The sequence below is a fragment of the Trachurus trachurus genome (assembly GCF_905171665.1).
Source record: "Trachurus trachurus genome assembly, chromosome: 20".
In the NCBI taxonomy this organism is placed as follows: domain Eukaryota; kingdom Metazoa; phylum Chordata; class Actinopteri; order Carangiformes; family Carangidae; genus Trachurus; species Trachurus trachurus.
Genome location: NC_139911.1, coordinates 15,566,425 through 15,594,183, shown reverse-complemented (window position 1 = coordinate 15,594,183; position 27,759 = coordinate 15,566,425). Strand labels below are relative to the sequence as shown.

At 41.4% G+C, this 27,759-nt stretch overlaps 4 protein-coding genes across 4 annotated transcripts; 1 reads left to right on the top strand and 3 right to left on the bottom strand.

The window, feature by feature from the left end:
- Positions 1–4,028: 4,028 nt before the first annotated feature.
- sox32 (SRY-box transcription factor 32) lies at positions 4,029–5,223 on the bottom strand (the record flags this gene model as incomplete). Its single annotated transcript, XM_083995608.1, has 2 exons — positions 4,029–4,711; positions 4,914–5,223. 2 exons carry the CDS (start codon positions 5,221–5,223, stop codon positions 4,029–4,031), a joined length of 993 nt encoding a protein of 330 aa, XP_083851734.1.
- Positions 5,224–12,053: 6,830 nt separating this feature from the next.
- Positions 12,054–14,575, bottom strand: mrpl15 (mitochondrial ribosomal protein L15). The gene is made up of 5 exons (XM_083994987.1): positions 14,411–14,575; positions 14,127–14,284; positions 13,292–13,457; positions 12,594–12,717; positions 12,054–12,507 (listed from the first exon to the last, which is right to left on the bottom strand). Exons 1-5 carry the CDS (start codon positions 14,513–14,515, stop codon positions 12,170–12,172), a joined length of 891 nt encoding a protein of 296 aa, XP_083851113.1. The 5' UTR covers positions 14,516–14,575; the 3' UTR covers positions 12,054–12,169.
- Positions 14,576–15,060: 485 nt separating this feature from the next.
- On the top strand, positions 15,061–19,189 carry LOC311003896 (acyl-protein thioesterase 1-like). The gene is made up of 9 exons (XM_083995802.1): positions 15,061–15,421; positions 15,583–15,614; positions 16,063–16,128; positions 16,300–16,347; positions 16,445–16,515; positions 16,632–16,705; positions 17,912–18,013; positions 18,298–18,474; positions 18,563–19,189. Exons 1-9 carry the CDS (start codon positions 15,353–15,355, stop codon positions 18,620–18,622), a joined length of 699 nt encoding a protein of 232 aa, XP_083851928.1. The 5' UTR covers positions 15,061–15,352; the 3' UTR covers positions 18,623–19,189.
- Positions 19,190–20,649: 1,460 nt separating this feature from the next.
- Positions 20,650–26,557, bottom strand: LOC311003278 (regulator of G-protein signaling 20-like; the record flags this gene model as incomplete). The annotated part of the gene is made up of 5 exons (XM_083994991.1): positions 26,430–26,557; positions 25,142–25,302; positions 22,696–22,779; positions 22,343–22,577; positions 20,650–20,838 (listed from the first exon to the last, which is right to left on the bottom strand). The coding sequence occupies exons 2-5, from the start codon at positions 25,297–25,299 to the stop codon at positions 20,650–20,652; spliced, it is 666 nt and encodes a 221-aa protein (XP_083851117.1). The 5' UTR covers positions 25,300–25,302; positions 26,430–26,557.
- Between the last annotated feature and the right edge of the window lie 1,202 nt (positions 26,558–27,759).

The window sequence follows — 27,759 nt, the reverse complement described above, 5'->3', positions numbered from 1 at the left end:
GGCATCTTTATTTATATAGCGCATTTCATACCAAGGCAACTCAATGTGCTTTACTCAATGTATACAACAGGTCCATCACACGCATTGCAACTTTAATAGAACAGGACTCTAAACACCCACCTCACCCCAATAAAGTCTAAAGTCTAATGATATGTAATTGAACAGAAAAATAAAAACAGTCCAGACACCAACACACACTTCTGGTTTCTCAGTTTGAGGGCTGTGTGTTTGTGTTAATCATCCTCTGAGTGTTTGTTGACAGTCTCTTTGCTAAGAGACTCTGACGGAGTATTGTATCTTCCCAGCAGGTCGGAGAGAGACACACCCAGCTGCTCCATTCTCCTCAGCGTGTCTGTCCCGTTTCAAATCATCTGTCTGCCGGTCAGCGACTGTCTGTCTCCTGGCTGGAAACATGGCTGAGGTCATATTAACCATAGAGGGAAACCATCCCATCCTCATTTATTAAGAGAGCGGGCAGGCTGAATTGTGGAGAAAGTGTAAACCTCACACATTTAATGCTGCGGAGAGACTTGAGCTTATGAGTCTGTGAACAGGATCCAGGTTTGACATCAGTGCTTATGAAGGGGTTACACTGGTTTGAAGGCCCACTGATGAAGTGATTCAGTCAGCTAGATTCTCTGGAAGTGTCTGGTTGGATGTCACTGTTGTGGTTACTTTCCCCTCTTTATCTAATGTACAGGATGTTATTTAAATGACCACAGGTTTTTAAGAAGAAAGAATACATTCTTCCCTATTTTTCTCCCAACTTTGCAACTTTGATGAAAAAACTAAATTGCACAAATTAGGTCGGTGAAAAGAAACATGTTTAAATGTAGGTCAAAGATCACAGGAAAACAAAAAGTGTCTCACTCAGGATGCAACTACAATTTTAAACATATTACATAACTTTTTGGGGGGTGTTAACCATTGTGTAATTTACAGATCAGTAACTTTAAAGCTTTTCATGCTGTCGTGTGAAATGTTTAATTTGATTATACTGCAGCCAGGTATATTTCCAGTATGATGGACAGTAAAGTTGTTTCTTACTCTTATGGTAGGCTATTGCCCAGATTGCTGAGAGCTGTGTCTTCGTATTGTCGGAAGTGACACAACTGTTGAAGATGCAAATCTGTGAGACATACAAGTGAAAAGCTGCTGAAGCTCCAGTGCAGGACTGGTCTGATGAGGTTATTGTAATCTGATAGGCCCAATTAGTGCTTGATTAGTCTAACTCATAATTAAGTGATCAGACAGACACGTTTAATTCAACCATGAAATTCCTTCTCTCATCAGTCTGAACTCATGGGAATCCTAGAGCTGCATTTTTCCACTTGTAGAGGCGACTTAAGAAACTTTCTGCTTACTTTATAATTTCTTGAGGATAAGAAAACTGTCGTGTATGTCACTCCAAGGCTCTTCCTGTTTGAGTTTCCTCCTCAGCTCCAGACAGAGCAGACGTCCCTGCAGGATAATACTCGGATGAGCACTATCTGCAGACAGCAGCTTCCAATTTACCCAAACTGCACTCGGGACAGGAAACTATTGATGACCTTCATGTGGGAGGTAAGACAAGACAAACCTAATTACGGCTCACGAAATCTCAGGAATGCCACAGGTTAGTAAACGCGACTCTATTTTTAGATTTGATATAAACTCCAGTCAATATTGGACACGCAGAGCTGGCATATTTATACATTTAATCTCTAACAAGTGAAGCATTTTATGGTTGAGGAATGTTTCTTGCATGTTTGACAAGTTGAGATTCTTCACATTCCTCACCGGTGATAAGATCAAATATTTGTCTGTGTGCTCTCCAGCAGATTTTTGAACTTGAGCATCAGTTCTTGAAAAACATAGATATAAAAATAACTCAATATGGAGATGACATAATCGTTAACTCGATTTCATGTGTATTTTTGTTGCAGTAATTTACCCTTTAAATGACTGGGAAAGAGCCTGAAAGTGAGTGGATTTGTTTGACACCAATACAGTAGATGTAAAATGTGGTGACGAGGACTCTTGAAAGTTGTTTTGAAACACAGCCTTGTAAATGCGTGAAAATTTATGAGTTGTCACGGCTGTAACCAACATATGTGATAAGTCCCACAGCTGCCATTTCCACTGCTGTTTATTGCTGATGATATTTTCACCTGAAACACTGATATCATCCAGTTGTTTTTCCTTCAGGAAGTTCCTGCGACCGCTCATTAATTGTTGCTGAGGGGCCAAAGTCGGAGAAAAACAAGTTCAACTTAAAGTGCTGTGAGTTCAAGTAAAACAGAACAAAAAAACAATGAAAATAAAGTCAGAGTCGACATTATCGTCATATTTTTCTGCCCCTATTGCACCAAATATTTTGCAGGATTCATTCCGCATTTCAAATTGCAATGTGTTTTGCAATATCGTCATGGGAATTGAACTGACGTCAGATTTCTTCCGCTTATTCAGGTGGCGGTGGGCTGCAGCAGGTCTTCACTTTCCTAATCAGCTCTTCTGCTCTCTCCTCCAAAGCAAGGTCATCCTTCCTTCAGTCACTGTGCCCGTCCGTTTCCTTCCAGCCCTTTAAGATCTGCTTTCCATCACTGACTCACAACATTTCCCTCTGCAGGCTCAGTTACTGTATAAGGGACGCAAGCAATGCTGTTTGGTGGAGCACATGTTAAACGGTGTATAATTAGCTGCACTTAACCCGACAGAGTCATTTGTGGAGCTCCAGTCAAGTGTTTGAAGTGTTTGCTGCAGTTTTTTTTAGAACAATTTTTATATAGATAATTACTCTTCATGTTTTCAGTTGTACAGTATTTTCTAATTGGCATCATTTCGGGTTCTCTGGACATTATGATGCTGATTGAAGACATTTTCTGATTTTGAATTGTTGTCACCATGATAAAATGTGACAGATCATAAAGTCTGACTGCTTAAAATAATGTGAAATTATCTAAATTGTAAATTATATTATATTATATTGTTATTCTTGTGGCACCTGACCTGAAGGAGTGTCCCAGTCTTATATGTCCAGGACAAAGTTCAACCAACCTTGAGGCTCTGACTCAGAAAATATGGGACATGGAAGTAAACATTTTCCTAAATGGGTAAACATTTGGCAGCCAAAGTCGAGTGAGTTTGGAGATATGTCGATTTTGGGGCATATTTTTAGAGCCTTTGTGAAATGTTTTAAAATGAAACAGGAAGTTGGGAAGTTTATGCCCCTGACGCCCTATTTCCCTCTCTGAGCCAAGAAAGACGTGTGGATGGAGATAAAACAACGTGTCAACGGTTTGGCTTCTGCCAAAGGACCAACATAACTTAATGTAAGAGATATTTACAATCATGTGTTTAAAGGGGCAGTTCACCTATTTATCACATCGGGATCAGCGTGTTTTGTTCATGAGGGGTGACCCTGTATAAACAGTTGTGCAAGGTTTCCTAAGGCTTTGCATCTTTTCTCATTTGTACTGAGAAAACTCAAATTGCGATAATAATAATCATTAAGTCCACATCATGTGGTCTATCAAAAAGACAGTGATTCCCCATTTTACAATAAGCAGTTTACAAACATTTAATAAATGGTTTGCTGTTTTGTTGACACTTCTTGCACACAACTATGAACATTTTTAACATTTCAATGTGATATGTATATTGTCATAGTGTTTTGCCTGAGAGCTTTATCATGATTTTAGCCAATAAAATTAGAAATAAATGGTTGAGAATCCAAAATCACTGTGGTGTTTGTTTGGTGATGTGATTTATATTAGTTGCATTATGGGAAGTGAAGGATAGTGCTCTTTATATTTCCACCGACTAGTGGTATATATATGATCATTGTAAAGAAAAATGTTCAATTGAGTCTCACCAGATATAATTAGTTGAATTAGTTATTTATTGATACATTATAATTACATCGGAAGACAGTACACTTGTCATGTAACAACTTCAGTCAAAAACTAAATACACAATATACACTTTCATCAGTCATTATCACATGATACACTGATATAATTTAAATAAATACACCATGTGTGGTGGCTCTATGACAGTGAGCGTCCCTCTCTGTGGCTGCTCTGCTGATGGAAGCTGCTGGGATCCACTGACTCAGGCCTCTGAGGATTAGGACCCAGATACTGTTCGAACTCGCTGCGGTCCAGATCGTACAGCATGTCCAGCTGAACCTGCTCTAAATAAAACTCCAGCGAGGGCCCGGTGGGACTCAGTGGACCCCCGTAAACCCTGGACTCCCCCTGCTCCACGTGCGGCCCTGAAGGGAAGCCGTACTGCATGTGCCCGTGCTGATTGCCAAAGTACAGCTGGTGCTCTGAGGGGTACGAAGGCGAGTTTGAATACAGCACAGGCTTGTTTGAGAAGGCGTCTACTGCTGCTGCTGCTGCTGCTGGGTCTGGGAACACCGGGGGGTTCTGGTAGCCGCCGTGCAGGGGGTTGAAGTTAGCTGGGAAGGCTGCAGGCATGGTGGGGAAGGTGTGCTGCTGGTTCTGGAGCAGGTAGGTGAGGTTGTAGGGCACGGCGAGGCCCTGGCTGCAGAGGGAGGGGACAGAGGCCTCAGCGCTCTGTTGCTTGGAGCTCTTCTTCAGCTGCTTCCTCCTGCGGGGTCTGTACTTGTAGTTGGGGTAGTCGATGGTGTGTTGGACCCTCAGGCGCTCAGCCTCCTGCATGTAGGGACGCTTCTCGGCCAAGGACATGGCCTTCCAGGTCTTTCCTGTAGGAACACAGAGAGGTTAATGATCAGACACCAGAAAAACACTGAACTGTGAACATTATTGATTCATTTGGTTGACTAAAACACATTTTGTTGAGTTGAGTTCTTATTTGAGACATATGAAACATTTTAGGGGGGAGATTTCCCTGAGGTATTTAAACATCAACTTCTGCTATTATCAGTATTGTTGTCAAAGTCTTACCGAGTATTTTGCTCAGGTCTGTGTTCTCCAGGTCTGGGTTGAGCTGTGCCAGCCGCCTGCGCTCCTCTTTGGTCCAGATGATGAACGCGTTGAGGGGCCTCCTCACCCTCTTCTCCGTTGACGCGGACTTGGCCTCGGGGCTGGCGCAGCTGGAGTCCGAGTTGACGGACATGGGGCTGGAGGGCCCTGAGCTCGGGCAGCGGGTCTCGATCATCTGCTCCGCGTCTCCGGAGCCGCAGTCCTCGCTGTCGAACACGGAGTTGTTTGCGCAAAGCTGCTGGAAAGCTGCGGGCTCGTGGCTGAAACGCATGGCTGACGGTGGTGATGATGATGATGATGCTTTAGTCTCGGCTGCAGGCCGCTGTCATCCTCCTGGTGATGCAGGCTGACGGATATATGCAGCACCTCCACCAATAGGAGGCCGGGAGGAGTGGATTTAAGGTGTGAATTCCAGGTGTGTTTCTCGGGTCGGTGATAGGCCCATCTGACGCCCCAGTCAGAGACCTCACGAAACTTCAGATGAGAGACGCGAGTCTGTAATAAACCACAATTAAGCCATTATGTAACAATAATAATAATAATATAACATCATGCAATAATTGATCCAGCCAAATAAACCCAATGCAGACAGATGTATCCATCAAGAACAAGGTGTTGAAGTTAGAATAAACACTTAAAAAAAACTTTTCCCCTTTATATGATCAAATATAACGTATCTATTTAAAACAAAATAAACGTAAAAGTGATTAAAAAAAATACATTGACTTCAGATAATGTTTTATCGTCCTGTCACATTTGTTTTTTTAAGCATGCGCATAAACAGACACTTTCTCACAATCGAGACTGACATTTAAATTGGACAAAAACTCTAAGAAACATTTCCCTTTATCCTCTAACTAAGATCATATTAAGAAAATCAAATTACGACATTGCCCATCAGAAAGAAATGGAATCTAATCAATAGGTCCTGAAAGGCAGGCAGGGTATTGATAGGTGAACATCAAAGTTTTCAGGAGGTAGGGCTGGTTACTAATTACATTGTGGCTCTCAGCTCTTATCGGCCATCCACTGTCTCTATCAAGGTACAGCTTACACGACTGAAACAAACATGATCAAGGCGTGTTTATTACACGATTACCGCGCACAAATATTTGCCCAACACACAAAACTTGATAGGTGTGTACAACAAGGGGGGAGTGATGATGAGCTCACCTTCACATCAGAGCAGAAAATACATTCACTTGCTTTGTTGTACATGGATCATTTTTCATTTAAAGATGAAGGGAGGAGGGAGAAGGGGGGAAACACCAAAATAGACCGAGTGACCTCCCAAAGGGAAACACCAGTGCAGCTCTTGGCGCTAAATCAAAGAGACTGAAGTGTATTGAAATCAGTCAAAACTCCAGCAGAGATACAGACTCACAGAAACTGTCAGAGGATGATGCAGCTCTTAATCACCCCCAGGAGGAGCATAAACATTAACAAGAATAAATATAGGCTAAAAGAACATGGTCAGAAATAAAATGAAATGAAATAAACAACACATTTCAGACATTTCCAGAAAGTGTTCATGTTATAGATTCTTTTTTTTCTTTATTCTTTTTTGCAGAATGTCATTTCTGCAGCACTAACACTTAACAGGCAACTATGCTTTTATTTTGGTGATATAAAGCACAAGATAAACAGATAAAATAAAGTCCCTATAAATCCCTTTAGGTCATGCATTTTGTGTATCCATCACAAATGAACTCTTAGGGATCGATCATCACTAACGCTCTCTGCCTCTCTATGGTTTCAATGAACATGCGTCTCCAAACATCATCCAGACAATAGATGTCATTATGCAGACGGGCGGTGATGTTAAATCTGCAATACACGGAGCGACCTGGCCTCAGTTATACCTGCACCTGCGCTGCTTTGTCCTGGCAGACGAGTCGCTAACGCAGCCTCTTTGGATTGTTAATACCGAGCAGAGAGGGTTAATACACAAGAGCAGCTATACCAAACAGTAGGCTATATGTAACCTATAGGTTTCAGCTCCAAAGGTCGCGAATGGGCTAGATGAAAGTTTCTGTGTTGGACTTTGTTTTGAAAAATAAATGAATCAGGCCTAATGGAGGTTGATACGTTCATCAAAAAGCCGGATCAAGACTGTGGCGAACTCAATAACAGGAGTGATAAAGGGCATGCTGTTTAAACTGAGCTTCATCCCGCTCTGTCAGCTCAAGCTGATAAAGCTGCCGTGTGGGTTTTGGTGGGGAGAAGACGTCAAAACGTAGATTGGAAATCAATAACCTTTGATTTCTCTATGATTTTATAGTTCATCTAAATGAAGAGCGTGAATGTCTATATGGGTCTTTAGTGGTGGGTGTATTGCGGTTGGGGGGGGGGGGGTTGTCACAGGTTGTCAGAATTAGAGGTTGAATCCACATCCTCGGTGTTAAACGGGACGCACGCGCCAATGCGCTGTGAACGGCGCTAATGGATTTAATCAATTAGCTTGAAGGACGCAGCGTGAATACAATAATGTTAGTTTCGGCTGAGCCTCAGAAGCTGTATACCTGTATATGTGTGTGTGTTTGTGTGTGTGTGTGTGTGTGTGGGGGGGGTGTTAACTTATTTTTGTGTCTTACTTTATTATGTGTTGTTTATATATAATATAATATAATATAATATAATATAATATAATATAATATAATATAATATAATATAATATAATATAATAGGCAGGGCCGTTGCTAGGAATTCTGGGCCCCCTGAAAGAATACTAAAGTGGGCCCCTACCCCCTAACTTTTCCAGTCTTTTTTCTTAGACTACGTATGTATTATCATTTTTTATTTAGCCTACTTTGTTTTGATGCTAATGTAGCATTACTATGAGTACTAGTCAGGGTCAGGGTCATATGCAGAATAATTCAGTCATAAAAAGATTAGACTACTGTTTTTTTTGAGGGGCCCTACTGGGCTCTGGGCCCCTAGAATTATCATCACCTTTCCCCCCTATACAACGGCCCTAATAATAGGCAATAATAATATATATATAAATATATCATAACGTTATTATGTGTTGTTTATATATAATATAATATGATAGGCTGTAATAATAAATAAATATTTAAATATATCATATCATATCATATCATATCATATCATATCATATCATATCATAATGTCTTCAAGACAAAAACTAAGTCCTGTTGACTTGATTCCATTGCCTAGAGTTTATTGTTATTTCCCTGTGGTATTAGGCTAAATAAGTGTAGTTGTGCTTTATTCTAGCCCTGCTGATGAGTCCTAATCTGTAGGGTATCAATGCATTGTCTCATGGCCAAACAAGCACAGTGCTGCAGCTGAATGCCCACTATACTTTTTCTGAATAGGGATTGTTCTCTGCAGCTTTGTGATCACAATGTGCCATTGTATTGGACAGAACTCATATATGGGACACTCCTCTCCGTCTTCACTGTGGATCACTGTGGAGTTGGCACAGGTAGAGCTGTGCACCAGGACTCACTTCCTCACCTTGCAGCAGGACTTAACACAGACCTTTGTGGATTCTCGATTGCTCTGGATCATGTCTGGGTTGAACGCTGGCTGGATTTGGAGAAGCTTCTCTACGGTCTGACACAATATGGAAATGTGGAAGGATGTTTTGCTGACTCCTCAGGTGTGGCATGGAGCTTTGTGTCACTGAAGTGATGCATATTCCCTCATGGCTGCTGGACACTTGACTTGTCGCTTCTCCTGGGATACTACGTTTGGATGTTTGGTGCAGGATCCACCGAACTGGAGACTTTACAGAGAACTAGAGGACTGAAAATGGAGGAAAACTACATGAGTGTAAAGCAAAGGGTCAGTGCCGTGACCTCTGATAATGAACCACTGTATTCCAACCTGGCTTCAGTGCCATCCCACTGACTTTCCTTACAGTGGCTCATTCATATAGAGCTGCATTGTTTCATAGCTGGAAGGTGTGAAGGGGATATAATACTGTTGTCTCAGGTGACCACGATCTTCGCAGCGAGGGACTCTATTGCATTGTGTTGTATTGTATGGGCACAGCAGGCCAGCATCAAGATATACTCTGTCAAGACTCAGACACCATTCAATGCAGTGGTCTGTGACCCCCTCCTCCCCCACCTCCACCTCCACCTCCACTTCTTAATCACTTGTTTGAGCAGATTCAGCATGCAGTAGACCGACCGAGGGCCGCGGGGTCCTGAGTGCTAGCCTCCACACTCCCCGTGTAAACAGTGCCCTGCCCGGGCCTACGACCGGCCAGCTGAGAGGATTACATGCCCCCTGGTGTAGACAGGCTTAATGTAGCCTCATTAGCCCAACACAATGATGCCCCCACCTCTGAGCAGAGATAACAGGCCCGGCTCAGCCAGACTTCAAACACAGCTCAGACTCAGACTCACAAAGCCCAGGTGGCACAGCGCGCAGGGTGCAGCGGACGAAGCGGTTGGGTAGTGAGGATTTACACCTTTTTTAAAGGTTTTATCCACTTGACTTCACTAAACTGCTGAAATAATCAGAAACTCTCATCAGTTCTGATAATGAATGAATCATTTAAGTCATTCATTAGGTCAAAATGTCAAGCACTTGCTATTTAATATCTTTGAATTTTGGACAAAACAAGTAAAAGGTAAAAAAAAAAAAGAAAAAAGAAAAAAAGGGGGGTCATAAAGAGACAATGCCAGATTAAATCAAAATTATTTATTAAACATTAAATAGATAGATAATAAATATGTTGTAAATTACTTTTAAAAATGTGTTTAAAGTGTTTCATGAATTTTCAAAATATAAATTTCTTAAGGATTTCAACCAAATGTATAGCTCTTTGAATGATGGACAATTAAAAAAAAAGGGACTGAAAAAAAAAAATCAGCCAGTCCTACTACAATGTTGATGAACGTCCTCACAAGTAAAGAAAATGAAATTAAATCCAAGATCAAATCACTTCTTCAGCCTTGTCTTTGTGTCACTGAAGTGTTATCATCTTCTAACTTTATTTTGAGTGTCTATCATGCTCAGACTGAGACTGGCTAATGAGCCAAAGCTCCACTCATGCTGAAAAACAGCACTATTCTTTGTAAATTAGGAATTGTATTCATCACTGGCTGCTGATAAGAGTCTTATCTGAGGAACTGAATAAGTCTTCCAAGTCTTTTATTGTCCAGGCAGCTCAGATCTGGATGTTAGTGGCTTATTGCCACAGGAGGTCTTTTTTTTTTAATGACATCTATATTTTTGGATACAAATTGTCCTCAGGTTCCTTTCTAGTGTATGTGTAAGTCTGACCTCGATCCAGGCCTCTGCCACACGTCTCTCCTCAGCAGACAGAGGAGAGAGAGAGGTCTGCATTTAGCTGTAATTAGCCCTAATTATTAACTGGAACTAGACTGAGACCTGTGAGACACCATGATATCTGTGTCTGTCTTAAACGGCTCGTTCAAGGCAGCAGATAACCAAAACAACCTGGCCTGGACTGTTTAATTAAACAGTGTGAACTGGTTAGACTCAGACATTAGATTATTTGGAAGCAGAAACCTGAGATTAATGATGCCTGCCTAAAACAGACGAACAAATCTTTTTAGCCAAAGTGAATGTCTGTTTTTTTTAACTGTAACTGATACCTGATTCAATTCCTCTATTCTACCAGCTCTCCAATCAAAGAGCTGATGTTTGTGCCTCTCGACAAACTTACAGCCTCACTCTTTCTCTCTCTTTTGCTCGTCTGAGACCTGATACAAATTCAAAAGGATCTGCTGCTTTGAAGATAAGCGCTGTAGTTCTGCCATAAACAATGATTGTGCTGTTTCTTTCCTGTGGCGTGATTTATTTAAAGTATTATGCTGTAAGGATTTGGGCTGGTTTTCCTGGCAGGGCCGGCCGTGTATGTATCCCCCTACTGTAGTTTATTGGATACTTGAGATTCAGGAAAACACTCAGGGAACCACAAGCAAACTCATCAAAGTGAAACCTTTGACTCAGAATGTAACAAATTATTAATTTTGCAGATGCTGGAAGGAATTCATCTTTAAAACGCAGCTTTTTTTAAAGGACGCAAAAGCCGACTTATAAAAACACACATTTAAATCACAGTTTGTGCATCGCTTATTCCTGTCACTTTTCTTTTTATTGCTGCATGTAATTGAGACCTGTCTACCAGTAACTAACATTGCAAAGGGAGGACTTTGTATAGAAACACAATGCTCGTGCTCTTGCACACACACACACACAAACATATGCTTCCTTTGATAAAATGTTTTTATACCCAGCACAAATTCTATGGCAGCCTCCCTTAAGACAATATCTGCGTAAAATACCAAGTTATTTATAGTGAGTGTGCCATTTAGACTTCAAAAAATAAACACAAGCATAATGGAGAGTTCAAATACAGGGGGAGCGTTACGCACCCGAAAACCTTGGAGACCAGGCTCTGATGCAGTCGGAGTGTTGAGTGTAAAATCGCAAAAAATCTCAATGAGAGTTTGTATTAGAGAAACCTGTGATACAACATCTAAACTGTTAGTGTGAACACTGGGGGCATCCCTCAGCCATTAACACCACATTAAGAACAAAGCACAGTGATTTAATTAGGCAGCTAAGCATAAACGTTACTTTGTGTCATTTCATGTCTCTAAAACATAACTGGGCAAAAGTTGTGTTTGCCTGCGATTGTACTCCAAGAGGGGGGGTAGAGGGATCTTTTGAACGTCCACACACCAGGATACAGCTGCCTATGACTAATTTCAAACTCCCCTTCTAGGGCCTAGGCAACCCCTTTCACAAGTAACACACATCACCAGGCATCTGTTTCCTGTTTTCATTCTTTGAGTTATCTTATTTTCCTTATTTCCCCCTCACCTGTTACAGTTCACGTTCCTTCCATCATGCAGCACGGGCCGCTTGTGCTCCAACATGAGGCTGTCAGATGATGTTAGCCCCTCAAAATAAAAGAGGAAAACCAATGAATGTGACTTTTAGCATATTGCAAATGCACTGGATAGAATGTGATGTGTCATAATGTGGCCTCTTTAAACACTAATATATTGGGAAATGTAGTTTTAAAGATAAAATGTAATGGTAAGACATGGTTCTTGGACACAGAATGCTCTTTTTCGACATTTTTGTTTTTTTAATATAAAACCAGAAGGTATCTCAGCACATTTTTCAACATGCACACTTAAGTATGTTCCTTATTTTTTGCCATGAGGCAACGTACACAACATATATTTTACATCTCACACCTACGAACTGTAATATTTAAGCAGTTTCTCATCAGTGGGTTTCAGAATCTTCTTCTCCGACATGTTAACGACCCAGCCTGGAGCAAGGCCAAAGAAGATCTGTCGGACACCCTTCCTCATGGACAGCATGCGATACAGTTCATCTTTTGAAATGTCTGGCAAAATATATCCATACTTCTGTGCCAGGGCTAGTCGGGCCTGCTTGATTTTCTCCGGGTCGGCCAGGTAACCACGGCTCTCAGCGTCTGTGTAGTACGGGACCATGTCCTCTCCTGGAAACATGCGTTTTGGAATCGGCTGCCCGCGCAAGAAAAATGGGACCGGCTTGATGAGAATGTCTGCAAAAAACAAAAATACATCTTTAAAAAGCTTTACTTCAAACGCATGGGATTGAAACGCACAAGACTGATCATTCATTAATTACCAAGACTTATAGGGTCGTAGAAACTGGTCGTGACGACGCCTCCATTCCTCTCAATGGCAGCTATGGCTCCTTCAGAAGCTCTCTGGACCTCAATGTTGATCTTTGCAGCAAAAATATCGGCTCCCTGGAACAGAAACAACAGAAGAAAGATGAGTTTGTGACAGAGTGAAAGAGCAACAACAGGGGTCAGAGACAACATGCTGATCAGGGTCGGTGGCAGGGACAACACTGTCATGTGGTGCCACCTGCTGGCGCAAAATGATCAGGGCGCAGCAGAGTGACATGACTCAGGATGAGTGCCTGGTTTCACTACTATTACTCTCTTAACCCTTTTTTAAAGCTTGTGCTGAAAGAGTCTTTATCCAGCTCATATCAAATCACAGTATCTTATAGTGTTTGAAGGTATGAAAAAAATGTTTTAGCATAAGTTTTGTAGTAATAATGAAGCTAACACACATTTCTGCTTCTACTGTTATTTGAATAAATGTGTTTTGTATTGTCTAACATGTCTTTTGATTGACTTGATAGATTTTAGGATGTTTGAGTTTATCATTCAGCATCCAGAGAACACTAATCTAGTCTCATTTCACCACAAAACAGTCACAATTCACAATGAACTGTACTAATCCTGTTGCTCCGATAAACAAAAAAAGTCAAGTGTTGATTTTCCTTTGGCCAATGACAGTTAGAGATATTACGTCATCGACAAGCTGGACTCCATAGTCCCTCTTCAGAGGCTGGACTGTCACTCCTCTGGCATTGACCAGCTGGGTCAAGTCTATGGGCTGGCTGGTGTCGACTCGCCCCAAATCGATCAGGTACTGCAGTCGTTTCAGAGACAGAGGCTGGTACTGAGGACGGCGGCTGGAGAAGAGCACAGAGACATGTTGTTATTGGGAGCTTGCACATAAATGTAGAAATCATTTAAATAATGAATTATTTTAATTAAAGAAACTCAAACCGAGCCAAGTTTCCCCTTGTGTAAATCCAGTTTCTTCTAACCTGATTACAACTACAGTATAAATGCTGCTTCCTGATATTATATGGTTTATTTGTGATCTACTAACTGAATGGAAATAACAAATCATATATTAATTAAAAAACAGCCAGTCAACATGGTAACAAAGTGTGTCTTTCTTTCTTGAAGTGAAAATAACTGTCAGATCATATGATGCCACTGCTTGGCAAACACAGGTTCATCAACACCTGCAGGGTTTGGTGGACTGTTGTTGACACTAGATGCACCGTGACAGTTGTGAAGTGGTAACGTTATTATCAAAATGTCATGTTTAATCACTTCACAGCTATGAAATTAGGTTGTTTTATAGAGGAATGAATTTTAATGCAATTAGAAAAGAGGAACCGTCTCTGTTTTCTGGGGCATTGTATGTATATTCACTGCACTTCTGCTTCTAGTTTTTAAGCGACAACATGCAACTGTTTTTTGTGCAGCTTATAACAACAAAGACTACATTTGACTCAACATTCACGCTTAGTTTAAAGCTTGGGAGTGTGCCCCTGCTCAATTTTTACCTGTGTCCTTCATTGAAGCCATATTTTGGGATAGCCAGATAAAACGGGGTCTGACCTCCCTCAAACCCAAGCCGAGGACGGTTGCCTCTTTGCCGCTCTCCTTTGTGGCCACGACCGCTTCTGTTGCCACCATGCTGTCCTCTACCTCGCCGTTTGTTCTGTAAGAGAAAACGAAATGGAGCTAAGTGTTTATTATACTAGCCACCGACAAGCTAGTCGTGCTATGTTAGCAACAGCCTGCTGCTAAATCTGACTCCCAACAGAGCTGTGAAATAAAACCTCACCAGCTGTTTGGCTCCTGGCTCCGGCCGCAGGTTCGCTAAAGTTATCCGCGGTAGGTTTTGAAGGGTATCTAACGCTTTACCGCCGGGTTTTTTAGGGAAAGACATGTTTCTGCAGCTCACATGTCAAAGAGCCAAACCAAGGACATGAGGGTCACGTGACGGAGGTGAGCGGAAGTACTTCTTGTCAGCTCGTCCGCGTTTCAAAATAAAAGCACGACGGTCAGCGTGCATTGGCATTCACTGCATTGGGTAAGCTGTGGCTGTTAAACCGCACGGTGAGTGATTCAAAGCCATGTCCCGTTAATTACTGATGAATATTAGCATCATTAAGATATGTAACATATAGAATTACATATTTAATGCGTAATTAACCATTTTACTCCTCCAAAGACTCCGTCAAAGCTCACGCCACATATTTGAAGCACAGAATTTGATATTTATTTATACAGTGTAATATTCGTATTTTATATAATTACATTGTGCTGCCAAAATGTCAATGTTGGGGATTTAAAACGTTACTAAACCAGCCGCTAAGTGACATTTCACCAAACCAATCGCTGCCTTGTATCTGTGAACGACCTTTGAAGACAGCCAATCAGAGTGCGAGGAGGGCGAGGAGGGCGGGGCTACGAGCCGTGTCAGTCGCTGCTGCTTTTGTGTGTGAGTGTGTGTTAACGTTCAAGCGGTTTGACTGATCCGGCGGTGTGTTGGTTGTTTTCCACAAAAAAAATCAACTTCCACACAGAAATTCACGACAGCCCGGCGGTAGCACGACACGGTTGGACGCTGACCTCCATCTTCGGTCGATATTTTGTCCTTCAGTCGTGTCGTATTTGACAGCCGGAGTTGGAGTTAGGATCGACACAGGCTGGCAGTTGGGACATTTCGTTATTAGCCAACAGGAGCTAACTTCTCCCGACATATCAGCTGCCTCAGCGCTGTATGTGCGGCAATAACATGTCAGCGCCTTTACCTGCCATTGTGCCTGCTGCCCGGAAAGCCACTGCAGCGGTAAGTCCAGCGGGAAACACTGTGCTTTTTATATCTTTACAAAAAAAAATCATCTTCAGTTCAAAAGCAGCGTTTACTTCAACTTCACTACGAAGAAGAGCTGACAAATTGTGACATGGCAGGCGTGTGTAAATGGGTGTTTTGTTTTTGTTTTTTTACAGGTGATATTTCTGCATGGCCTTGGTGATACTGGGTAGGTGAAAACAGCCTTTATTCCCTGACACACTGAGGCAAAAGATTGTGTATTCAAATACCACAGTCATTTGTTCACTCACTGTAGCCTACTTTGCTGTTAGTTTGACGGTTCAGATCAATAATACCAAATATAATCAACAAATTCATCCTGACTTCTCATAAGAGATAAAGAAAAGAACATCACAAGCTACATAGAAGTGTGTAGGTCAAATAAAGCCTGCTAGTAAGGCTGACACTTAAGTCATAAACACATTAATGCATTAGTAGAAGATGTATATTATTATGAAATGAGCTATCCTACATGATAAGTGCTTTTACTCTGGTCCATTTTGATGCATTAGATTTACTTCTTCATAGCTACATTGCACTACGGATGCACTTCAATAAAAGACCTTCTCTCATTGTTGACTGCATTTAAATTTGTGTAATGTTTTCCAATTGTGCAGGCATGGCTGGGCAGAAGCCTTTGCAGGAATCAGGATACCACATGTGAAATACATCTGTCCTCATGCGTAAGTACTCGGACCAACTGTGACATAATTTGTAGCTGTAATAGCTTATTTTCTGCGTAAATTGGCTTTGAAAACCTTGTTGAGTCTGTTTGCAGGCACAGAAATACTCATGTACTTTATGCATTTTAGCCAAACTAAACTGTGATGTGTATTTTTTCCCACTGATTACAGGCCCACCATGCCTGTGTCTTTGAACATGAGAATGTCCATGCCCTCTTGGTGAGTGTCGCAACGATTGTGGATTGAACATATTTCAACAAGCTATGTGGTTCTGTCACAAGCACGCTGACTTTGACATTTGTTTCCTCTTTTACAGGTTTGATATTTATGGGTTGAGCCCTGATGCAGACGAAGATGAGTCTGGTATTAAAAGAGCCTCGGAGAACAGTATGTTTTTACAACCCTTTGAAACTTTGCCCTCATTTTAGATATTAGCAGCATTATTTTTTGTTTCGGTTGCATAAAGAGTTGAATCCCTGTGTTTTTCTTTCATTTCTCCACAGTCAAAGCCTTGATAGAGCAGGAAGTGAAGAATGGTATACCTTCGCACAGAATTATCTTGGGTGGATTTTCACAGGTGAGTGTGGCATCTACGCAGATGATATATTACATAACAATTATTTACTGTGATTCACTGCTTATGTACATCAGTGCCCCTCCACCCCCCAGCCCCCTGTATTAGCATCACAGTCATGTCCTCATGATGCACAACAGCACCGTCCCTGGAAAACCTCTCCGGGGAAACACTATAGATAATGCATTGAAATAACTAAGCTCAAAAGACTGCACTTCTCAAGGGGCAAAATCTTTAAATATAAATACATATATATATAAAAAAAAACATGACTTGTACAGTTAATGCTATAAAGCTCACCTGAACACTTATACGTTGGAGTGAAGAAACTCAAATAAAAATATGAATTATGCAGGGATCACAGTGTGTTATACTTAATGTAAAGATTTATGAATATAATATTAACATAACTTATATTGTTTAGGTCTTATCCTCAGTTACCATTAAACAAAAATCAGTAGTAACAGTGCTTTAGGCAGGATACCTCTCCAGGTCTGCAACGTTTATGAGTAGAACTACAAGGGCTGACAGAAAAGAAATATAAGACTCAAACATAGGTTCAGCAATTTCTTTTGGCAAATATGCTTATTAACTTCTTAGCAGAGAGTTAAAATGAGAAAATTACAATCATTCTCATATCTGTCTGTTAAATATTATACCACAGTTAGTTTGCACCCGGTTATGTTAGGTTGGGCAGAGGGGGGAAACAACTAAGAGGACCTCAAATCTTTAATGGTGAACATGTTATATTTAGTTTGTTTAAGCTGTAAATAAGATGGCAGTTTGCCATTTCACGGTGGGATGTACGCAGGACTGTTTCTCGCCTCTAAGCAGTTGCTAGACAACCAGCAGACTCTCCACGAAGTTGCTGCATTTGGCCAAGAAACAGTTTGGCACATAACCCCCTGAGCTATTTCTCTCAGTAACCACAAGGTCAACGAATCAGTTGCCAGCATTACTTTGTGCAGCTGCAGCTCTGCAGCAACACGCACAGTGGTTGGCCGACAACACTGCACTGAAGTGACCTGCATAAGAGCATTTAATCGATCAATCATCAAATGCACAGATCTCAATTTTAGTTTCAGACATTGAAATGCAGTAATAGAGAATGACCGTTAGCGGTTAAAAAACATGCACCTGGAATTACCTCCATGTTTTATTTTGTCTTTTTTGTCTTTGTAAATAATAGGATTGTGTTTGTTTTTCCAGGGTGGAGCATTGTCTCTTTACACTGCTCTGACAACTCAGCAGAAACTTGCTGGAGTGGTGGCTCTGAGCTGCTGGCTTCCTCTCCGCAAATCCTTCCCTCAGGTAAAACAACAACAACAACAACAAAAAACCACACACCCAAAAAAAAAACCACAGGATGTTGACTGATCTTCACCTCCACTTTTAAGTCTTGAGTAAATAATAAACCAGAAGAGCAGAGGAATAAGTCTTTAACCATCTTGTAATTACTCATTAGAGTACCCCCGGTTCATTTTAAAGTGAATCATTTCCCTTTTATTGAATTAAGGTTTAGGGATATCCCACAACCAAGTCATAATCTGTCATAATCAGATAATATGAATCATCCTAATCTCTTCTATTCTCAGGCATCTGCTAACAGTGTTAACAAGGACATGCACGTCCTACAATGCCACGGGGATGCAGACCCCCTGGTCCCCTTTATGTTTGGCAGCCAGACGGCGGAGAAGATGAAAAGTCTCATCAACCCTGCCAACGTCACCTTCAAGTCGTATCGAGGTCTACCTCACAGCGCCTGTCCAGAGGTCAGTATGGTGAAAAGTTATATTTAAACACAGGATCTGAAGCTGCTTTTTATATTGTATATATCATTGTCTTTTTGTGTCCCTGCAGGAAATGGTGGATCTCAAACGGTTCATAGAGAAGCAGCTTCCTCCCATCAGTGATGAATAAACTCTGGAGTGTCTCAACAACCACACGGCGCCGTCTGTCCTGTCGGGACTGACTCCTGTATTGACTCCGTGGACTCTCGGAACCACTGACTTACTTGACAATAAAACCACGCTGCTACTCATAGAGCCAGACGGGACTGGGGCCGTTAGCCCAGGAGAGGCTTGACTGAAGCGATGCTGCATCCTGACCTGGAGCCGCACATGATCCTCAGTGTTACAGTAGAGTAACATTAGTTGCTTGATTGTAAAGCTATTTACCATTGAGACAAGCCATTACCTGCAGGAGACGTATGTATTGGAACTAGAATGGCGCTCAGTAGAGAGCGTACCTCCGCCAAGGCCAAACAAACCTACACGTCTGTCTGTATGGAAGCAGTCTGATAGCATAAAGCAGATTTAGCATTTCTCCCATCAGATCCAGAGTATTATCTAGATTATCTGCACTAAATTTGACAAATTTATACATTTCAGCGCCATAAATATGTCACTTGTTTTTCTACATGACGACCCAGACAGTATTTCGTGTGAAACTGATGATAAAATCTTGCAATGTATAGAAAAATGATTTAATCCCTTTAATCAAACGGCACCAAATTATAATGATTCTCCCCCCTCTGTCCCAGACCCCGTCCCCTCCAGGTTTGGTGCTGATCACTTCAGTAGTTTCTGTGTAATCCTGCTGACAAAGTAACAAACAAGCACAGGTGAATACATGACCTCCTTGGCGGTGGTAATAATTAGGGCTATACTTTATGGTTTAATACTTACTATCTTACAATAAATGGCCTGTTGTTAAATGTTTTTAATTAATGTCTATTTGTAGTAGTTTTATTATTCAGTTAATCAGGACAATTATGACATTTACCGATCAAGATCGCTTCTAGCTTCTTAGATTTAAGGATTTACTGATTTTCTATGTTTTAAATTATTGTAAATGGAACATTTTAAGGACTTTACGATCTGTCGAACCAAACGGCCAACTTTAAGACATCAACTTTGGCTTTTTCGTAACATGGTGGGCATTTTTCTGTGTTTTTGATGTCATAAAAACAAGAAATCGAATAAGTATTTATATAATTTGTAGAATGTTACAGTAGTTACGGTAATCAAATCTGAATGTAAAGGACTTGCAAACAAAGCACATATGCAGACATCACACTGAAGCTATTCTATCAAGGCAGCTTAATATGCAATCCATATAGGAAACATCAAATGTTATGTTTAAATTTAAGGGAGAATATTATGTGAAAGTTCACAGCACGACACGACAGCAAAACCAACATACGATTGTGCTTTATTTAAATTTGTGAGAATTCAACTATTTCACACAAATTCCTTTTTTTTTTTAAATACACAAATATATCAGTGGTCATGGTCATGTATTCAATTTTATTCTTCCCTGTTTTGTTTAAATTAAATATAGTATAACTAATGTCACAGTATTGAAACACACAGACAAGATCTATATTTCGGGTTATCAGCTCATTGAGATGTAAAAACGTTTTGTCTTTGAGAAGAGCTGAAAGCACCAACATGTTAAGTCATTGTCGCACCATCATGTTAGATCAAAGGTGCTAGTGTAGAAGATCTTATTCCAAGGCACTTTCCTTCTTCTTAAGTTACTGCTAAATAACTACTAGTTTCTACAAGAACTGGATATGCATTAAGGCTCACAATATACCTAAATACAAATGCAGTGCTCACAGATACATGCTTTCCCTCATTAAACAAGGTAGAAAAGTGCAATGTCAAGCGCTAGGGAATATATAAAAATATAGATATGTTTTTGAACAAGTAACTCATGCTGGACCTAGCATTTGTTCTTGCTTGCTCCGAGGATTTTGGTAAGCTAATCATGGGTAAATAAACAGCAGTTACAGCTGGATAAAGACCGGTTTTAAGTAGTGTTCATTTTCCTGTCTGTCTGTCTCTAAATAGCAGGACTCCCAACAGGAACACAAAACTCCTTCGTGGTGGGGACGCATGCGTCATTTTGAAAGCTTTGCTAAGTGTGTGGCGGTGGAGAGTCTATGGCTCGGGGGGAGGATCCTCCAGGCTCTTCAGCAGATCCGTGTATGTGGTGGAGTTTATGAAGCGGGGGTACGAGTCTCTCTGCATCAGCGTGTAAATCTGCTGCTGAGCGTCCTCGAACGTGTGCGAGGTCGGCTCCAGCATGTTGCGGTTTATCACCTCTCGGACGCGGGAATCCAGGCTGACCTGGAGAACAATGATAGACATAAGTGTTCATTAAATACTATACACAAGCCATAAAGAGATGAAGTGAGATGAGTCAATTAAATTGTCTAGGGTTAGATTTAGGTGTGTAAATGCCTTTAGGGCATCATATGAAGCAGAGGACGTTCACCAAAGGCCTAAACATATAGTATATGTATAATACTAAACCTGAGAATCTTATTAGTTTAGTTAAGTATGTCAAGTGACCAAAGGCTTTGTTAACAATATTTTGGGCTATATGGCCTTTAATTGATAGGGCAGCTGTAGAGAGACAGGAAATGGGGAGACGGAGAGAGGGGGAAAGACACACAGCAAAGGGCCACGTGGATTTGAGCTGGGGCCGTTGCAGCGAGGACTATAGCCTCTGCATATAGGGCACCTGCTCTACCCACTGAGCTAAATGACGCCCCAAGTGACCACAGACTTAAGCTGTAATAGACAAAATCATGATCAGTTAATCTAGCGACTATAAAAATGACTGTTTAGCCCAGGAGTTCCCAAACTTTTCAGCCTGCGACCCCCAAAATAACAATAGACTGGTGACCCCCACTATCCGGTGACGTACGCACAGAGCACACGCATAGGTGTATCCGAACACGGGTATAACTACAACACAGAAGAACAGAACAGCCTTACAATAAGGATGTGATTTTAAATATAGCTATTTACTATAAGATAAAAGCAGAATACCTCAGTCCAAGTAATATCCATGTAACTTATGAGTGAACATTGTTGCTGTAATGTACAAACTTAAAGGGATAGTTCAACATTTTGGCAAATTGGCCTATTGCCATAATCCCTATAGTTTTATAGGAGTAGGTTCATTACCTTTAATTGTCAGTGCAAGCTATTTTTAGAACAGCGGAGCAGAGCCGCGAGCTGAGCTACGCTACGGAGGCTAATGGGATTTCTTGGTTTCCCTCATCAAACTCATCAAATACACAATCCAACAACTCCAAAATGCTCTTGTGGACAAGTTGTGACCTGCACATTCACCACGCTATGAGATAATAACGGAACGTTACGAGATGGAGTTGTTTTATAGGTAAATTCATGCAAAACCACTGAATTTTTCGGCAGCAGTCTCTGCATTTGCCTCAAAAACAACCCTGTCTCATAACGTTTAAAATGTCTTCACATTTACAGCTACACTGCGGTATTTCTAATAATTTTCAAATGTTATTTGATTCCTGGAAATCATCTCGCGACCCCACTCTTGGTGCCCCCAGATGGGTCCTAACCCCCACTTTGGGAACTCTTGTTTAGCCAATTGTCATGACAAAACCAGAAAAATGGTCATCGCATTGTCCCCAAACCTGAGAAAAGTCCAAGTATATATAATATTCTTTCAATATACAATAACTGTGATAGAAAAGAAACTGAAACCAGACCTATGTTATGATAGATAAATAGATTAAAATTAGAAATACAGTAGGCTATCAGCTCTAGTAACCAGGATATCTTGCACTCGTCTTGTGTAGCTCACCTCTTTAGGGGAGAGGATGGAGATGAAGTCCTCGTATATCTGACGGACTTTCTCCTCCACCACAGTCTTGTTGGTCTCCTTCTTGAGTTCCTCGCAGGCGAGCCAGAACATCATGTTTTCCTCGCTGAACTCCGTCCTCAGGAACTGCCTGAAGCAGCCGCGACCTGCCGCACTTTTCATCACCCTCTCAAACGACACCGTCCAGGAGCGGGCGTCCTCCAGAGTGGGCTTCGGGCTTCAAAACAGAGGTTCCTTGTTATTTAATTCTCACATTCCCTCTATACTGTACATCATATATAATCTGGGGTTTTGTTGAAAGGCTCCTTGTGTGATTTACAGCATTTCTACATTACCTTTCTTCACAGTTAGTTATTCCCTCTGTCCTGTGTTCAAAAGTGGATCTCTGAATTGTCTCATCTTCACTCCTAACAGTCAAACTGTAAGAAAAAAACCACAAAGCGAGCTGTTATGTTTCCATCACGAGCTTTGTTTTAAAATAACTTGTCAACTAGGTCTGATTTTCCCACCAGCATCCCGAAGCAGAATATTTAAAACAGCTCCAGAGTACTTTAAATGTCAGCTTTTCTCACTAGAAATAATGCATAAAGTTGGTTAGCATGGGAAATCATGCAGAAAAAACATGGCTGACGTAGATACATTAACATTATACTTGTGTTGCAGCTGCAGAGCAGCTCATGGGGTTTCAAGCGCATTAAAGAGATTTTTTTTTTAAATAATTAAATGTGTATTTATGTTACACAAATCCATGTTTTATTTTTTTTCTTTACAATGTTTCTACAAATCCTCCATTTTGAACAATTAGAGGGGGGAAAAAATCATGTTTTGTTGAAATACCTAGTCTACATTAAGATAATAATAATAAATCTGTTATGTTGGAGTCATAACTAGAGTACAAATTTTATTTAAAACATCTTAAAAGTGTATTCCTTTTGTTACATAGCAGCAGCTGCCCTCTAAAAACCAATTGATCCTGATTGATTTTCTATGTAACAGTGTAGCAGAGGTCCTGTTTGTTCTACATTCAAATGACTGATTCATGATGCACTGGGAACGTTTTCATTTTGAGTAAAGTATGTCAAATGTCCACCTCATCCTGTGGGGATCACGGTGCATAATTAAAATGTACCCAACACCTGATGTAGCAGCTGGCTGTAGACTAATTGGTTCAGGTGAGAGTCCACTGTGAGCCATCCCATCTGGGAATGTAGGTGTAGCTGTGCAACAATTAGATGGATTTGATAAGATGTAGAGACAAAACCTATTACTCATCCCCAGTGGAGTGAATTAACATGGCCACGTTCTGCACACAACAGGTTGGCGGCGCTCTGAGGAAGCTCAGGTAAACGGTTGACAATTCCAAAACAGATTAAAACCCCAGAGACTTCCGTCCAATGAGATCCAATGTGGATTACAGGACCCCTGTGAGCCTGTTGTTCTGAGATCACGGTGTGGGCTGCACTGTTGTTGAATGGGCGAGATCATGGAGTCAGAGGAGAAGCTGCATCCTCTATAGAGCAACTAAATGAAACCAAGAGGGACATATTCATATTTTACTGTGACGTTAGTAAACTCTAACTAATACATCGATGTTACATATCTATGTACCGTAGATAACCAAATAACCATAACCAAATTGCTGGTGATGGATTCCTTTCATCACCTGCTGTGCTTTGTTCTGCACACTTGAACTGCAGAGGAATTTTTCACGCATGATAAAAATATTCCATCAACAATAATAGTCTCTTGTTACAACCATGTAAAGCCAATTTCAAAGTCATATGAAGATTCAGAAGTCACAAACTGTACTGTATATTTATAAGATGCAATACACTTGCAGAAAATCACATGTAGGCCTGTAGTTCACATGCAGTTTAAGTAAAGACAACAGTATGCTCCCTTGCATGGTATGCTAAATCTGGTAGGCCCGAAAGGAAATGGATGCACAAACACAAAAATATGTGTAACAATTTACTTTTAGTAATGGCAAGTATACGTATATCAGGACAAGGAACTTAACAAAATAGATTCCACCCTGTCACCACTGACATAATTAATGTGTTTCATAGACTCCTGTCAGTGATAAAGGACAGGAAGAGAAACAGAGAGAGAGACTATTAAATTGATATCTGTGTGTTTGTGACACATTTTTTTGGTGTGTTGTTTTTATATTTCACATTATTTGGACAGTTTCATTTTCATTTAAGATGCACGTTTATTAAATTAATGTGGTGCATTTTGGTTTCATAATATGTCAGCAAATTGTGGGGAAAAAAAGCCCATTATAAGTTCATGGAACTGTCCTTTCAGACCTGCCATCGGAAACCCAAAGATATTTAATTTGCAGTGACATAAAACAGAAAGAGAAGCAAATGTCCACATGTGAGAAGGCAGAGGAGGCCGTCAGAATAATGTCCTGTATATTGACGAACCAATTAATCCACTAATTGTTTCATTTCTACTCTAGGTGTGTGTGCCTCTCTGCTTTGGGAACAGATACAGCAACTGCACCATGGATGCCTCCTGAAGATCTCATGAACAGGTTAGTGGTTTCTCTGTTAAGTTCGGTGATGACAGCAAATGACAGATAACCTGATGGATGGGTGGCTGACTGCAAATTATCATTGCCAAAGCATCATTTCATTAATCACACACATAAAGATATTTACTACACTACAAAGAACAGAGTGTGTGGGCCTTCGGTGCCTTGTGCCTTGACTAACATCTCTCCCATCTCTGCTGCTGCTGCATCATGTGTGGGAAGCAGTGGAGTGTCATTACCAGGAGCAGCTACAGCAGCAGCACCAGCAGAAGCAGCAGGCGTTTGAGGCGTTGGTGGGGGTGTTTCCCATTCTGTGGCGCGCTTGGAGGACACTGGCAGCTGCTTCCTGATGAACCTGCATCTGTCTCTTACGCATCTCCACCCGCTCTGAGCCCATGGGCTGTTAAAGGCAGAAAGACAAGGAGAGACCACCGGTGAGAGCTATAGACTATAGGAGGGCTGAGGGAAATAGGGGAGGTTTATGAAGCATCACACATAAAACACACACATAGATAGAGCAGCACAGTTCTGGAAATGACACCAGATTAGAGATGTGACAGGAGGCGTGCTGATCCAAAGGAGGCCTGACTCCATCTGAAGAAAACACATTCATTCAAAGTGGTTGATAATCCATCACAGCCTCACTGAAGCCAGGTCTTGCGGAATGCAGGACCACTTCACGATCAAGATGCGTGAGGAGGCAACAACTTTTGTGCAATGCAGCCTTAATAATCCACATTACCTTTTTTTTTCTTTTCTTTTTTGGATCAAGGGGGGTAAAAAAGTGTCACGCGTGTAAGATCCGGGGTGTTTCAATGCAAGCAGCTCGTGTCGTGAAACAACTGGCAAATATCCTACCAGCTTGTTGGATCATGCTGAATGTAACCAAACCAGATTGTGATGAGCAACAACCCTCCTCCTCCTCCTCCTCCTCCTCCTCCTCCTCCTCTGTCTGTGAGGGATGAGCAGCAATGATAGCGACAAGGCGTTACTCTTGGACCGCAGCAATCGCATCCATCAGTCGCATCCTCCGGAGGATACACACACAAATACACACATATTCGCACGCACGCACGCACGCACACACATGATGGTCGATTCAAGAAATGCAATTACCCTAAAGCAAGCAGCATGCGGCCATTTATAGAAACATAATGACATTATGCGATCGGGAGAGCTGATAATTTACAGTGCAGTCAGATGATTTTTATTCTCTCCAGGCAACAAAAACAGCAGATTTGCAAATACACAAAGCTGCAAACGGTTCGATCGACCATTATCTCGTTTTTTTGAATGCATATCACAATACACAGCGACAAGAACAGTCCAACATGAAGCCCTAATGTTTCTGGAGGCTGGAATATCCAGATAAAGATGCTCCAGCCTCAATGGATCCTGAAACCATCCGCCTCATTATCCAAAGAAAGAAAGAAAGAAAGAAGATGCACAAACACGAGGTGGTTTTAGGAGGCCCCCCACCCCGAGCTCCTCGGTGAAAAATCCGACGTGAACGAAACGAATACTCACTGTGTCACCATGAATGCCAGAATACAGGTGATTTTTTTCGGCTCGATCACATCCGTCTGCCTCGACTTGACACAAACCAGTTGGTTTCCTCTCCGCGCATGCGTTTCCTGCAAGTGTGAAAAAGATTTTTCTGCGCCCGTGCATTAGCGGCCAGGACACAATGTGCGCCTCGCTGTGTGTGTGTGTGTGTGTGTGTGTGTGTGTGTGTGTGTGTATGGCTCCTCCAGGACACGATCATGCACGAGGCTGGCACTGGCAGGCGCGTGCACGGAACGGCACAGCATACTGGTTTTTAAATTTGATTTAGCCTGTCTGTTGGGAGAGAAGCTGCTACTGTTGTTTTAAAGGAATAGACTTTATGGTATTTGGATAATTTCTATTCTAGGGTTATGAGACTGAATAGAGGAATTGATCGGTATAACTATAGACATGTGTATATTTATGATCGATTCCCTGTAGACTTGTGTGTAGCAGCTTTGAATGATTCAATCAAACATCTGGAGCCAGTTCTCGCATCTGCATCTGCTCCGCTCCTCCTGATGCGCTCAGGAGGAGGCCCAGTGCCACCCGTGTCCACCAGAGGGCAGTAGTGATCCGTGTAAACATGCTGCCACCCCCCAAAACAAGTATAAGTGGAGAGCATAGACTGTAGGTGGAGAGACTTTCGGGAGAGTTAGGACTTGAACAACTTTTACCAACTGAATTATACAAAACCCAAAACCCTGCACACACAGCCTCTGTTTGGCCCTGAGGACAAGTGTGTGCTGCAGCCTGCTCCATGTTGATCTGTGGCTTTAAGAAATGCTCCCTTAGAAATATTTCTGAGTGTTATTATTTTTTATGTTGGTAATTTAGGCTACCTTCTCATTTTCACCAGCATGATCTGCCTATATGCCTGTAAGGTGTTAGCAGTTACATCAGTGTGACCTTTCCCCCCTTTAACCTGTTCACATGGTTCAATTTAAATCCTGTTTTTATCTGGGGAAATGTAAAAACTACAGTATATATTGAAACCTGTGAAGCAGAACTTTGTGCTTTCTTATCGTTTTCTGCCCCATTAATCATCCCACCGCACCTCAGATTTATCCTGTGACCCTTTAAAGCAGCTTGATTCCTGTACGCCGGATAAAAGTAGCTTCACCTTGAGATGCTACAACAGAACTGCTGTACAGTAAACTAATCATAAGGATGCAGTCACATGTACTTGCTTACTGCAGGACCAGCACTTCTTTTTTTTTTCTTCTTTTTTTGAATGCACTGCTTATTGCCAGAAATAGCCAAACATTGAGTATGTTTGAGTCCAAAACATCAGACTCACTTTTATGTAACC